Source organism: Gallus gallus, chromosome 9 (assembly GCF_016699485.2).
Source record: "Gallus gallus isolate bGalGal1 chromosome 9, bGalGal1.mat.broiler.GRCg7b, whole genome shotgun sequence".
In the NCBI taxonomy this organism is placed as follows: Eukaryota; Metazoa; Chordata; class Aves; order Galliformes; family Phasianidae; genus Gallus; species Gallus gallus.
Window position 1 is genome coordinate 782700 of NC_052540.1, and position 14440 is coordinate 797139.

Below are 14440 nucleotides of genomic sequence, written 5' to 3' on the forward strand. Positions count from 1 at the left end.
ATCTACTAATTCTTTCTGTGCTGATTAAGTCAACTGATTTCTCCATCCTTCACTCGAGATGTGCTCGGTGTTTCTTTATCTTTGCTAGACTCAGTCCGGAGGTGGATTGATTTCTTGACATTTTTGACTTATCTTTTTCCAGGTAACAAAGGAGCTGTGGGGGTGTCGTTCATGTTTAATGGAACCTCCTTTGGGTTTGTTAACAGCCATTTGACTTCAGGAAGCGAAAAGAAACACAGGTAAAATATGTCCTCCTCCCTTCCAAGAGGGTGTTGAGCCATTGGGTGAAACTGTCTGAGCCATGAAGGAGGGCCCACCATGCAGCTGCACCCTAAAAATGCATTAAGTGTAGGAAGGAAGGCCATTCCCATCCAGGAATAATGCGCTGAAGGGTGCTGTCTCCTCACTGCAGGAAGTCCTGTGAGCACAGGAGCTGTGCTGCACCCTGGGGCACAGCTGAGAAAGATCCTGTCAGGGTGAACGTGCTGTGAGGAATACAGGGGATTATCTCCATAGTGGCTAATTTGCTGTGCTGAGCCATGAAATGAATCTCCACAGTCTAGGCTCTGTGCAGCAGAGGGCTGGAAGGCAGAGACCTTGACATTGGTGGGAGTTCTGTGCCGATGCTGGGGAGAGCTGTAGCAGATAGAGGGAATAGTCTTGAAAGCAAAGAGGAGTTGAAATGAAGAAGTTGGCTGTGTCATCTTTACTGATGCAGGACCCAGAAAGCACACAGCATGGGATTTCTGCTCTGGGTCTTCCACCAATGGAGTTAACTTCTATGAAAGAGTTTCACGGGGCCTGGAATAGCTGCCAAAGTCAAGCTATGTGTTTGCTGCTGAAAGCTGGAGACAACAGTCTACTGGTGGGTTTTTAGGACACGCAGCTCAAAAAAGCACAACCCCAGGAGGCAGCAAAAGTGGCTTTGGAACAGCTTTTGGCCCCTTTGATTCAGCTGGAAACATTCTGACACCCAGGGCAGAGCAGTCGGGATATGCCCCTGCCCTCCTGTCCCCCAGCTCTGCTGTCCCCAAGGTGCAGAGCAAGGGAGGGATGGCGAGTGCTCCTCTTCAGAGCTGCTCTTCTCTGGATGTTGAGCCGGATCAGCTTCTGCCTGGCAAAGCAGCAGCCTCTGCCAGCCCAGGCATTTAGAAATTGCATGGCAATTTAGGATGTCAGGCAGATGTTTCTTGTCTTGACAGACGCAACCAGAACTACACGAGCATCCTGCGCTTCCTGACGCTGGGAGATAAGAAACTGAGTCCATTTAACATCACTCACCGCTTTACTCATCTCTTCTGGCTGGGAGACCTGAACTACCGTGTGGAGCAGCCCCCAACGGTAAGGGACTGCACGGAGCCCTGCGGAGACAAAACATGACGTTGCTACAGAAGCACTCTCTTTTTCTAATCTAGAGCAAAGTGGCATAAAAAGTGGCAGAAATAGGGGAGGCAGAAGGGATTCCCTATGTACAGTGTGACACCAGCTGAGGAAGAGTAAGGAAATCCCCTTTGGCCTCTCCAAGGATAAGTGGGCCCAGGGTGTACCAGGAATGCCACTGACACTGCCACTCCAGTCTTGCTTCCGCAAACCTCCACCGCTCCACTGCCCATGTGAATGAGCATCTCTCTGAAGGGCTAGATGCAGAGCTTGCCTTTGTGCTCTGTAGGATTAGCCTTAAGTGGCTCACAACAGGGCCTCAGAAACAGGCTAACCATACTATACACTGGTCAGGCTTCAGTGAGCAAGAGACAACAGCGAGCTCAGTGCTGGTGAGAAGCTGACAGTCCGTGTGCTCGTGCGTGTGTGCATACTCGAGCAGTGGATAAGTGAACATTTTAATGCCAGTTTTGACAGAGAAATGCTCAGCCACATAGCAAAGGTTGGGGCCTTCCACTAAATGGAAAGTGGGGAGGTGATGAGCTGTATGGCTCTGTGAAACTGCTCAGGAGCAGTTGCTGGCATACCCGTGAGGGAGTATTTCAAAGAAGGTCTTGCATCATCTGCAGCTCTGCTGTTTCCCTGTTGGCAGGAAGCAGAGAATATTATCCAGAAGATCAGGCAGCAGCAATATCCGGAGCTGCTGGCTTTCGACCAGCTTCTCATAGAGAGAAAGGACCACAAGGTGTTCCTGCAGTTTGGTAAGGCTCCAGTTCAGCAGCAGATTCCTCTCCCATTCCCAGCACCTTCCTCACTCAGCTGGATCCAGTGTGGGGCATACAGGGCAGTGTCTGCCCTGCCCCGTGGGGGTTCCCAATAGGCCGGGCTGTAACACAGCTGTCTCTCTCTATTTTAGAGGAAGAAGAGATTACTTTTGCTCCCACCTACCGTTTTGAAAGAGGGACCCGAGAGAAGTACGCTTACACCAAGCAGAAAGCAACAGGGGTAGGTGAAATCTGCTTTCCCTTCTGAAGTATATAATGGAGCTGGGAAAGTAACCCCTACTGAATGAAGTGACCTAAACCCATCTCTCCATTTTCCGCACTCAGATCTTTTTGAAAGGACAATGCAGACAAAAAGATCTGACACAAATCTTTAGCGTTTGGGCAAGTGAATTTCTTTTCTGTTGTGAAAATGTCCTTTCCCTTCTTCTTGACAGCAGTTCTCCCTTGGCTTTTTTGCAGATGAAGTACAATTTGCCATCCTGGTGTGATCGGGTGCTCTGGAAATCATACCCCATGGTTCACGTTGTGTGTCAGTCCTATGGTGGGTAGATAACAGCTTGTAGATAGCAAAGCAATCAGTCTGAAACGGAAATGATTCAGAGCAGAATCTGTAGGAATCTCCCAGTGCTGCCAGGCACTCAGCACTGGTGTTAAACCAGGCAGACCAGAGCCAAATATCTTTGCCTGTAACCATACCAAGTTAAGAATTAATTCTGCTATACTTTTACATGCAGAATGCCACTCACGAAGCTGCAGTTGTCCGGCTTTGGGTTGCACTGTAGGATCCCTTTACACCAGTTATTTCTTGGCAACAACAACTGCACTTTCCCTGCATGGTTACCACCAGGAGCTCCTTACTCAGTGGTGCCATCAGGACAGACACTTTGCCCAGCCTGCAGAGCTGGAGCTGCAAACTTCTATCAGTTCACAGCCCTGAAGGACTGCACGGTGCCAAGCGCTTGCCTGTTCCCTTTCTTGCAGAGAGCTTCAGAAAAGTCTGCTGTAGGGAAGAGGGAAACAAGCAAGACCTGTTTAATTAAGACCTAGATACTGGTTCCTGAAATGTCATTGACTGTGTGTAGTTCTAAATATGTGGGTATGAAGTTGTTGATTTCCTATTCATGGGGTTGGAATGAGGGCTGTAGGCATCTCCTAGGGGATGGGCTGGGCTGATCCGATCACACAGCCTCTGCTGATGCAATGTGCTGTTAAATAAGCACCTCTGTAAGGATGGCATCTGGCCATTCCCTGTTCTGCTCACTGAGCTGGGCTTGCTGGAACTGGGAATGTGCTTAGACAGCGCCTAGACATTGCTCACCCCACTGCTAACCTTGGGCCATAACAGCCGTGTGTTCCTGTGTGATTTCAGAGCTGTGCACCTTGCAGATGTAACCAAGAGCACTACAGGTGCTTTCTGTTTTGGGGAAACCTGTATTGGCAGCTGCTTGCAAAACCATATAGCAAAATTCTGTCTGTTCACCAAATCTTCATGTATTTTGACAAAAGTGTTACGTTCCTATACAGTAACATCAGATCATGTATATCACCTTAGACTAGAGGCAGGTAGCAACTGCTACTGTAGTGATCCCACTGGAGCCAAGCAAAGCACAGGGCAGTAACCATCTCCCTTTGCTGTTGGCAGGCTGCACCACCGACATCACCACCAGTGACCACAGCCCTGTCTTTGCCACCTTTGAAGTGGGAGTGACCTCACAGTTTGTTTCAAAGAACGGTTAGTCAGACGGAGGGCACACACGCTGTGCTGCCTTGCACACATGTCTTATGGGTATAAAACACAACGTGTTGTTTATGTTGAAAGAAAAAGCTGATTCCTTAGGAGTGCACTCAAAAATGTCCTTTCTCTTTCTCCTGTCACACATGTACTTATTCCTCTCTCTTTCCTAGACTCCAAGTACATGAACACCCAAGGGGAGATAGAGTTCCTGCACTGCTTCGCTACACTGAAGACCAAGTCTCAGACCAAGTTCTACATTGAGTTTCACTCTAGCTGCTTAGAAAGTAAGGGTTTGCCCATCCTTATTCCCTCTGTCAAGGTCCCCTGCCTTTGGACTGATTTCCTTTCTTCTTGTTTTGATCTGAACAAACAGCTGGGTAGGTCAAGGCAAAAAAAAAGGGATGTGCTAGAGATGTGTCATATTCTGCAAGTTATCCTATACTATCCGTCATGCTAACACCTGTAATCCATGCTGAAGACCTTTTGCCATTTCTTCCATCTTGTCTGGCAACCTGATCAGCTCTTCCTTGAAGAGAGACATGTTTTTCTTGCTCCTGCACATAGAAAAGCTCTACTTGGCAAATGACTGCTCGACCTCTTAGCCATGCCTGCTCCAATGATCAGGTGCTTTCAAAATAAATCATCTGCTTTGAGCTAATAAAAATAATATGATTCTCCTGGGATGAAAAGAGTAAATCAGAGGATCAGATTAAAGGGAAAGGAAAAAAGGCTGTGATGGTTCCATGACTGGGACTGTGTACCTACCAGGGCTATGTATTTTGTCCTCTGTCCCCGTGCTGCAGGGCCAAGCCTCAGCTGTTTATGTAACACGAGCCTATCTGCCCTTACTGTGTTTTTTTAAGTGATTCCCATCACAGGACTGCTCTTCTAAGTGGGACAGCCTGCCTTCGGTGTGTGCTTCATCACTTTGTCGCATGTCAGAGAGCTGTGTCAAAGACAGTTCCATAAAGGATTATTTTTTTGGAGCTGTATCAAAATTTGCATACATTTCTATGGAAACAGTGTATTGCAAATCTTAAATTAGAATTTCAAAAGTGTGCTATCTTGAGTGGCGTAGGAAGAGCTGTCATGTTCTTATCCTACAGCCCATGGGTGCGCTGAGCTTTGCAGTGCCGAGCTTAACTGTAAAATAGAATGATGTAGCGATGTCCCATTAAGACCACTGGTAAATGTATGATGTAAACATTCACCCAAAGCTCAAACACTGAGCTTCTTCACACTTATAAAACCTGTGCCCAAGTGGGAAAATAATGGCTGGCGTTTTGGAGATCCAGCATCTGAAAAGGGTTTGTATTCGAGTTCTTGCTGTCTCTTCCCTGGTGAACTCTTTTCTCATCCCTATGCAGGCTTTGTAAAGAGCCAGGAAGGAGAAAATGAGGATGGAAGTGAAGGGGAGCTTGTGGTCAAGTTCGTGGATGCTCTTCCAAAGGTAAACTGGAATCCACATGGAAGAGAAGCCTTCCGCTTTGCTAAGCAATATGGCATCCCAGAACTGCCGGCTTGGAAGGGACCTCAGAAGACCCTCAAGTCCAACCCCCAATCTTTTTCTTATGGAAACATTTTCAGAAATATTGCTGTCATGTTTTCACTCAAAAGAGTCTGTAAGAATGCTGAATGGACTTAAGACAAACAGCCTGTAAGAAGGAAAGGGCTTTCCTGCCAGTATATTTCTATCCATAGCAATAATTTTGCTGGCATGATGAGGTCACTCGGGAGCATGACGTTTTTCCTCACCTTTTTAGCGAGACAAAAAGCCCTGTCAGATAAAGTTTTTTCTTGGAATTTCTGTGAAAACTTACCAAAGTATTTTTTGCCTGTGTTAAAAACACCATCGGTGGCCAAAGGGAGCGTTCTGTGCTTCATTGTCCCTCCCCTGAGATGGGAGCTGTTCTCCTTCTCCTGGCGTGGTGAGAGCTGATAGAACTGCCAGAGCTGCTGTATGTGGCGTAAATATGCTTGTCAGTGCCTTTCTGAATAGCCCAGAAGAACTGCTGACTCTACAGTAAGTGATGGCAACAGACAGGTTTTTGGGAACAGGCTATAATCAGAGAGCAGAACGCTTCCTCCCAGAGCAATTTTCACTCCTGCACTGTAGCAGCTGAGCCCAACAGGAGTGTTTTGCATGTAGAATCCTGGCTGCCACGCTGGGTAGGAGCATGGGGGGACTCTAGAAGATTAACATCCTACCACAGACCTCCAAGCATCACTGAAGAGGCTGAGCCTGGGCGTTACATGGGGCTCTCACAGGTCTGTCCAGCTGAATTTTGCTCACCTGGGACTGAGGCGTAGGGAGAACTTTGTTCATGTAGATCGCCCTTCGCAGTGACCTACATTAACTTGTCTTTGCAGCTGACTCCAATTATTTCAGACCCAGAATACCTTCTGGATCAACACATCCTGATCAGCATTAAGTCGTCAGACAGCGATGAATCTTATGGTAAGCGCTTAGTTCTAAAGTTCTGGATGAGTCAAAATCGACTTAGATTTTCCTACATCGCTGACAGAGTGGGAGAGAACAGAAGTCACTCCCATAGACTGAACATCTATGATGCTCTGACTTCTGATTTAGAACTCAGTGCATACAAAAATACATTGTGGGCAATATTTTATGAAGGAATGATGATTTGAGGTCTATGAACGAGAGTTGTCAATCTGTGTAAGCTTTACCAGCCCTAAAATACCAGTGTCTTAGAAAGAAAGCACACTGTGGACTGTAAAGCAGGAGTCAGTCTGTACAAATGGGTTTAATCGGAACATGTAAATCCTATTTCACTTGCACTTACTTGATACATTCCTCCTGGCTACAGAAAAGTCCTCGTCAGTGCTGCTTGCTTCCAAATTCTATGAGGCAGTGGCTGCACGCCTTGCTCAGAGAAGGCTCTGTGCTGAAATCTCATTAACTGACACAACTGTATCAGGCTTGTGTTTTCCTTACCAGTAGTGGAAGCTCAGAACCCTGTAGTCACCTGCTGAGGTCTGGAATGCCCAAATCCTTCACACACGTGTGAAATACCCTCCATTTCCCAAGAGGTATTGCAGTCCTTACAGTGAGCTAGAACAGGTCCCTCCCAGTAGTCTCAGCCCTGTCTGCACAAATGTAGATGAATGACAAGACAAAGGCATTTCAGTGCTTTTTTCCTAAGTCTTGGGCTTAATTCCTTGTCATCCTCTAGGGGAAGGCTGCATTGCCCTGCGAATAGAAGCAACAGAATCCTTAGTTCCTATCCATACCGTGCTGACACACCACGGCGAGAAAACAGGGGTCTTCCAAGGTGAAATCAAGTTACAAACATCACAAGGAAAACAGAGAGAGAAACTGTATGGTAAGGAACTAGATCATCTCTATAACGTTCACTGTAGAGTATTTCCATCCTGAAAAACAACTGTCAAGGAACTGAAAATTATCCTGGCAATTCTTTTGCTGTCAGCAAGGAGATGTGAGTATGCTTAATTCCCGGGAGTATACCTGTACTCTCTCAGGAAGACACAGCAGTTGCATTTGTGTTTGTCTTTTTTATCATTCAAGAAAATTTGGCAGACTGAGAGAGCCCCCTGTCTGTCACTGACACTGATTTTATTGAATGGCAATACCTTATCCCCACTTGCAGTGGCTATATGGTAAGGTGCTGAAGCTGTCCCTCATCTTGCCACCTTGGGAAGCATCTGCGAAGAGCACGTGTGGTTCTTAAGGAGCAGCTTTCAGCTAAAAGATGGCAAACCTTTCTTGTGGTCATCTTGTTGCCTGCTGTTCTCTTTCAGAATAGCATTGTAGCCCCATGACGGGCACTCTTGATGGTAAAACGATGTGTACGTGACTGTTTGGGGGATCACAACCTTTGGTTGTGTTTCAGGACAGACACTTTCTTATACCAGCAAAACTTGATGTGCAGTAAGTAGTAGGCACCTGAAAACATGAAAGCGATGACTGTTTAGAACCAGCTCGCTGTCATTCTGATACGTGCTGCCTTAATACAGCACTAATACAGAACACTTGGAAAGCCAGCCTGTGGAGCTGCCCGACACTCTGGCTCTGCCTTTTCTCTCCTACAGATTTTGTCAAGATTGAACGCGATGAAATTGCTGGGCAGAAACCAAAGAACGTCAACAACTTGGAGCTGAACAAAGACAGCGATCAACTTAGCAGGTAAAGGGCAAATGGATAAGTCAGCCACAGAAAACAAGTTGGTCAATGCACATGGAGCTGGGCTTGCTGTGGGAATGGATTTAATAGGCACGGTGAGCACTGGGAAGCTGACCGTGTGGCCCTCTGTCCTGGACTGGTCAGTGCTTCTGCATCCAAAGCTCCAAGAGATGAGAATGCCTCGGTTAGACTGGGTTCACGTATTGCATTTACACTTCACCTTAGAAAGGGCCCTTTTATTTCCAACAGAAAATCAAAATCTACTCATCTGATGGCCAAAGAGGCAGCAGCCATTGCTCGCTATAGGGGGAATGCTTCCTCTTCTCCAGACAGCCTGGCAAAGGAGGATATGTTACGGTAATCTGACGGCTTTGCCTCTGCCAGCTTGTGGCAGGATGCTGTGCTCAAACTGCCTTCTGCCTGCAAGTCCGTATTGGTGCGCCTCGAGAGGCCAAATGCCTCCTGCCGTTTCAGCAGCGCTTTCCTACGCTGTACAATGCTGCCTAGCTCTGTTACCTGCCTCTTTTGCTCGGATCCACCCGCTGCAGCTGCTGGGCTCTGGGCGCTGTAAGAGCCCCGTTTGCCCCTCCGCGTGGCTGTAGAAGCTGAGTGCTAGCGCTCTCTGCAGCCTGGAGATGGGAGCGCCTGCCACAGCAGCTATGTGGGGCTGGAGGAGGTGGCCTCGACCCAGCTGCTTCCTCTCGGTGACCCAGGGGAGGGAGGTGCGAACAGGACTCCTACTTGGTCTCTGATTCTGAAACAACAGAGGCATAAGTATCAGTAATAATCCCAGTGGTTGGTATTGAATCAAAGCAATCGGTGGGCACCAACTCCTCGGTAGCTGGCAGGGCGACAGTGTGTGCATGTCTTTGTGCACGCGTCTTTCTAACAGCGTTTCTTCTCTTCGGCAGCTGCACTCCCACAGACATCAGCAACCCCAACTACCTGGGGATGGCTGCTTTCCCTCAGCAACCGTTTGCTGCCAGCCAGCTGAAGCAGGCACCATCACCAGACCAGCCATCCTCTCTCTGGAACTACGAGCAGCAACCCAAAGACAGCACCTCTGTCATGGGACAGAGGGAGTCATCCTCCACATCGCCCTCCTTGTCCCCTCTGTCTCCAAAACCATCTCTGCAGACTCCAGTGAGCAGAAGCATCTGTAATAGGAGTCAGGACCACCTGTGAGTGTTTGCCTTCTGCTCTGGGGTAGTGCCCTTCTCTCCCATCGTTCTGCAGCCACCGCTTCATTATCCATTTGAAGAGTTCAAAGGGCAGCACGTTCTCTCAGCCTTTTATCTCTAGGATTAGATAAAGATAAGGGAAGGTCACAGGTGCAGGAATCAGATCCTCAAGCTAATGCTGCAGTTTCTCAGACCTGGTGAAATGAAAACCAGAGCTGTATGTATATGTTTGATTTTCTACAAGCAGGACTTCAGAGAGGATGAGAAAACCAGAGCTGATGAAATGGAAGGGAAGAAAAGGGAAGAGCTGAGCTTTCTACTGATGGGAGGGAGGGCTCCTTCACATGTCATGTGCGAAGTACTTCACCTGCATGTCTGCCTCACTGCTGTACAGATGTACAGCTTGCTGCAGATGTCAGAAGCTGTGCCTGCATCTATCACATCTCTTGTTGCAGAATTTTCACCCAGAACCTCAAAATATCCTTCACAACTTAGTTAGCTGATGAGGCCACCCCACCCTAGTGATTGTACATGGTCTGAGCCCCTATTCCAGATCTTTTTGTAATGACAGCTGCTTTCTGAGTCTGGGCTGAAGAGCTGAATGTATTCAGCACAGCGTAAGCCAGAACTTGCTGCAGCCTGTATGAGCCTGAGAACCTTCACCATACTCTCAGCAATCTGATCCTGCATATGGTGACTTCCAGAAAGTAGCTTGAAGCAAGGAACACAACTCAGTTGAACACACCCAGGAACATGTGCCTTTCACCCCTCTGTCCAGTGATACTGTGGACAATCTTTTAAGCCCAGAGGAAAGCCTTCCCAGATCAGGTCAAGTCATACAAAACCCACAGAATCTCCCTTGTCCCATTGCATAACTGTGCTCTCTTTCCAGCCTTAACTCAACTTAACTTAACTAAGAATGCAGCTGTGAATGCACAGTGGTTGTCTCACCCTGAAGTGTGAGGTTGGGGGTGCCCTGGGCAGCCTGAGCTGGTGGGGAGCAGCCAGCCCATGGCAGGGGTTGGGACTGGATGATTTTTAACGTCCCTTCCAACCTTAGCCATTCTATGATTCATTTGGGTGCTCAAAGGCATTTGATCCCTTCCTTAGGAATACCACATGACATTGGTAGCAGGAGATTGACCTAGTTGTACTGATCCAGTATGATGTGAGCTTTTGTGTTAGCTGTTCAGACAGCCATTTAAATCCTCCCTGCCAGCTCTGAAGATTGTTATTAATGTTTTAATTGAGATGTGTGAATGCTGCAGAGCCACTGAAGCACTGGGTACAGGTTGGCTCAGTATCTTATCTCTGTTTAAAGAAAAGCCAAATGTCACTTTGACAAGACTGTAGTCCAGCATGGAGGTTGTACAGCACCACATCTGTCTGCATTCTGCTGTCATGGTAATAGTAGAGATTAAACAAACAACAAAAAGAACCACAAAAAAGAAACAAGCAAACAGAAAGGATGCACAGCTCTGTTCTCTCCCCCCAGGGTTAATTTTTACCCCATTACTCGTTTGTGCAGTATAATTTTATCATGTTCATCTCCTGTTCAGTTTCTCTTTCAATCAGTGCCTCTCACTTGCATTTTACAAGTCTCCTTTATACAATGCTTTGGTGATTGCAGGCCACCTGACCTGGGGAAGAACACAGCAGAACCTTTGCTTCAAGAAGAGGGGCAGCAGAAGCCGGAGATGTTTGAGAACCCTCTGTATGGTTATACGGCGTCCAAGGGCAAGGCAGCACCGAAGAAAGAGCAGGACTACCCCAAGGCCTCACGGAAAGAGCAGCTGCCACTGCCTGAGCAGAGCTTTCACCTCACGAAGTCACAGGAGCCAGAGAGCAGCAAAAGTGCCAGCAAGCAGCCATCGCCGCCCTTCCTGGTCCCCACGCAGCGCTTTCGCTCCTACACCTGCTCCAGCCAGTCTGAAGAAAAGAGCATGGGTGAAAAGACTCAGGGCAAACTGAAGGCGGCTCCGCCGTCCGAAAACTCAGCGCTGCTCAAAAAATCGGTCAAGCCGTTGAGGTCTGAGGTCGGTCCGGGTGTCCAAGGACAGCTCAGCAGACCACCCCTGCCCTCGAAGAGCCGGGCGGTGCTGGACATGCAGAGCTCCAAGGGCCGAGACTACCGGGACAGTTCCGAACTGCCGCACGCCAGCAAGCATCGGATAGAAGAGGGACCGCTCAGCAGGACAGCCACACCGGTGTGTGCCTTGTAGGAGCTGGGGAGGAGAGTGTGCATAGGCTGTGGTGTCAGAGCAAAAAGCTAGGAGAGTAGTGCTGGCTTCCCTCTGTGTTTCCTGAGCAACCTCAGAGCACTGTCCCACAAACCCACGGGGCTCACAGAGCAGAGGTGTGAGCTTCTTCATGCTGCAGATGTCACGGTGTGAAACTGTAGCCTGAGTTCTGCACGGAGTTTGAGTTGCTCCTGGGACATTGGAGGCTGATGGCCAGAAGAGCAATGCAAGTAGTCAGCTACTTTGCTGTTGCTTCTTTGGTGCATACTTTGTGGTTTCTGTGAATGTCCAAACTCGGCCTGACAGCATAAAACCACACTGATAGGTTTGCTTTGCTGCAATTAAGAGAAGGATAATTAAACATACTTATCTATGGGAAACGCCAGTAACAGTATTGTTCAAAAACATTGCTGAGCAGGAATAATCCCACGTCAGCTTTTCTGGGCTGGTTTTTTGGTTGGGACTTTTTTCAGAAGGTCATGAGCTAGATGAAGAGTAGGAGATGTCTTAGTAAGTGGGTTTGGGACACAAAGAGAGCCCACTTGAGTGAGCCGTAAGGTTGTTCTTCTCCGTAAGAACTCACAGAACTGGCAGTAGACAAGCTGATGTCTTTCTCTTGTCTCTACAGTGAAAGCAACGTGGCAGATGGCACTCTGGGAGGAGACCTGATGGGAAGAAAGATGGAGATTACTGCTTTGTTCGCACTGAAAACCCCTGGTCTGGGTCTACAGTGACTGGCGGCCTTTACTTCTGAGAGTGTATCTCTCTATGACAATGAAAGTGTTCTAGCTGAGAAGTTTAACCTGTGTTGCTCAGACCACGAGGGGCCAGGACCACCGACACAAGTTAGCCTTCTGTCACTATGGTACTCCCATTAAGAGGCAGGTGGCTAAGCACACACATTAGTAACTGTTTTGGAAAAAGAGGAAGGTACGGTATGAGGACCAGGAGATGGAATTGGGGGTGTATTTAAAGAACCCCCTTTTTACAAAAGCAATTTTCTCTTATTCTGTGTTGCAGCATTCCTAATAAAGAGTGATATGTAAAAGAAAGCATTCTGAAAGCGGTACAGCTCCCGAGTATGTCAAACCCGAGCAGCAGGGAGTGAGGGGAGGGTGGGAAAAGCGTTTCAATAACAGATATTGGTGAACGTCACACACTGCCAGTGGAGCCAGCTTTGCCACTTGTGTGGGCCTGCAGGCTGCATCTGTGCATCCATGCAGAGGGTGAGGGCTGGCCCTTGGCACAGTAGCTCCTTTCCCTCCCCCCCCCCCTCCGCCTTTTATTTTTTCTAGCAGATAGTATTTGTTTTTATACCCCTAAGAAACAAAGGGAAGTGTCAGAACTACATGCAGAAATGGGAAGGAATAGGCAAGGTCTGTATGCAACCCAGGAGTAAAGCTGCCTGACGGGGAGGCAGCAGTCCCAGCCTTCCCTATGGCAAGCACTCTGCTCTTGGAGGACGCTGGCTGGCTGGTTTTGTAGCATTCTTAATAGATTAATGCTGACCTTACCGTACACTTTTTTTTTGTTCATTGTCAGAGAAGGAATAATGTTAACATAATTGTGATTTCTGTTATATTCGTGTCAAGTATTAATGTGGTGGTTACAATTAGGCGATGCCTGTTTGTGACTTAATCATTGCTCTTGTTTCCATGTTGATTACTTAAAAATAATAAAATAGTCACCTTTCTGATGGTTCTTTGCTGCGAATTCAGAGTTGCCTGCCAGCTTCACTTTGGTGCTATCAGTAGGCCATGCCCCAAAGGAACACCGACTGCAGTGAGGTGTGCTGGGAGGCTGCAGTAGTGCTGTCTCAGTACTGCCACTGGGATGCATTCATCTGTGTGCAGAGCCTTTGTGGGTACGGCTGGCTTACTGTGGCACCTGTTAGCAGGTACAGTTCCTAATTGTATGAGTGCAGAAAGCTTTGCTTTTATACTGAGCACAGAAATTGTACTGGGGTAGGAGAGAATTGGTTAGAAATTGGGAGAATGGATGGGAGAGGACACTGTGTGGGCACAGAGCTTTTACAAAGGGATTTTCCCTCATGCGGGTTGGGCTTTCAGGGCATCGTCGGTGAGATGTCTGGCAGTCTCATTGCACTGTAGGTTAGATAGTCCATGAGATTACGTTCCTCTTGCTTTGTTCAACAGAGTCTTTCCTGTGTAGTTCCCACAATTCAACACCCATGGCATTTCCCTGGCCCTGAGGAGGGAGTTCCCTTCTCTATTCCAGATACCAGAAGAACTCGTACAGCCACTGAATAAACCTTCCTGGGGCTGCTGAGCATTCTATCCAATGTGAAACATCAGATCGGGTCCTGCTGGTTCTGTGGGATGCTCATGTATGTTTGGAGATAGAAACGTGACCGATTATCTATGAGAAGCTTTTAGCTTCTCAATCACAAGACCGACTCAGCTTGTGATTGAGGTGTTTTTCCACCGACTTCCTAAGCTGCAGAAAAGAAAGTATGTTCCTCTAAGTTTGTAAAATAACTGCTTGCTATAAAGCAAGGATAACTTCTTACAAAATTATTCTCCTAATTGGAAACGCTATTTAAACTTGGCCCAGGTTTGCAGATAAGCAGTTTGAGAACATAGTTGTATTACCAACACATAATATAAAACCCAGGCTCTTCATTTGGCTTGTCCATATGGCCAGGCAAGAAGAGAAGCTCTCTGCAAAGCTGTCAGGAGAAAGCATGTGTTACTGTGCAGAAGTTACGAGCTATCACTTGTAGCTCCACAGAGAGCCTGAGCCACAGTTCTCGTGCTTATGGTTTGGTTGGTTGGTGTTCATTATCTTTCCTGGTCTCAGCACCCATCTCTTGAACCAAATGAAACTGGCTGGGACTGAACACAAGCTGCTTTCTGCCCATACGTCCCTGATCCCAGGACTCCCTCTGGACAAAGCAGGCACATTCTTCTGCACTCTGTCGTAATCTACTGTCTTTG

At 47.7% G+C, this 14440-nt stretch overlaps 1 protein-coding gene across 1 annotated transcript in view; it reads left to right on the plus strand.

Annotated features, from left to right (window-relative positions):
• The window catches only part of INPP5D (inositol polyphosphate-5-phosphatase D), a 44894-nt gene extending 31718 nt beyond the window's left edge, over positions 1 to 13176 (plus strand). The window contains exons 14-28 of the mRNA XM_025153529.3: positions 143 to 239; positions 1203 to 1341; positions 2033 to 2141; positions 2297 to 2385; positions 2625 to 2706; positions 3808 to 3897; positions 4071 to 4184; positions 5268 to 5350; positions 6271 to 6358; positions 7095 to 7244; positions 7972 to 8065; positions 8312 to 8419; positions 8974 to 9243; positions 10874 to 11450; positions 12112 to 13176. Coding sequence (XP_025009297.1) covers positions 143 to 239; positions 1203 to 1341; positions 2033 to 2141; positions 2297 to 2385; positions 2625 to 2706; positions 3808 to 3897; positions 4071 to 4184; positions 5268 to 5350; positions 6271 to 6358; positions 7095 to 7244; positions 7972 to 8065; positions 8312 to 8419; positions 8974 to 9243; positions 10874 to 11450; positions 12112 to 12114 — 2093 coding nt within the window. The 3' untranslated portion in view covers positions 12115 to 13176. The remainder of the gene's footprint in view (positions 1 to 142; positions 240 to 1202; positions 1342 to 2032; positions 2142 to 2296; positions 2386 to 2624; positions 2707 to 3807; positions 3898 to 4070; positions 4185 to 5267; positions 5351 to 6270; positions 6359 to 7094; positions 7245 to 7971; positions 8066 to 8311; positions 8420 to 8973; positions 9244 to 10873; positions 11451 to 12111) is intronic.
• The last annotated feature ends 1264 nt before the right edge of the window (positions 13177 to 14440 follow it).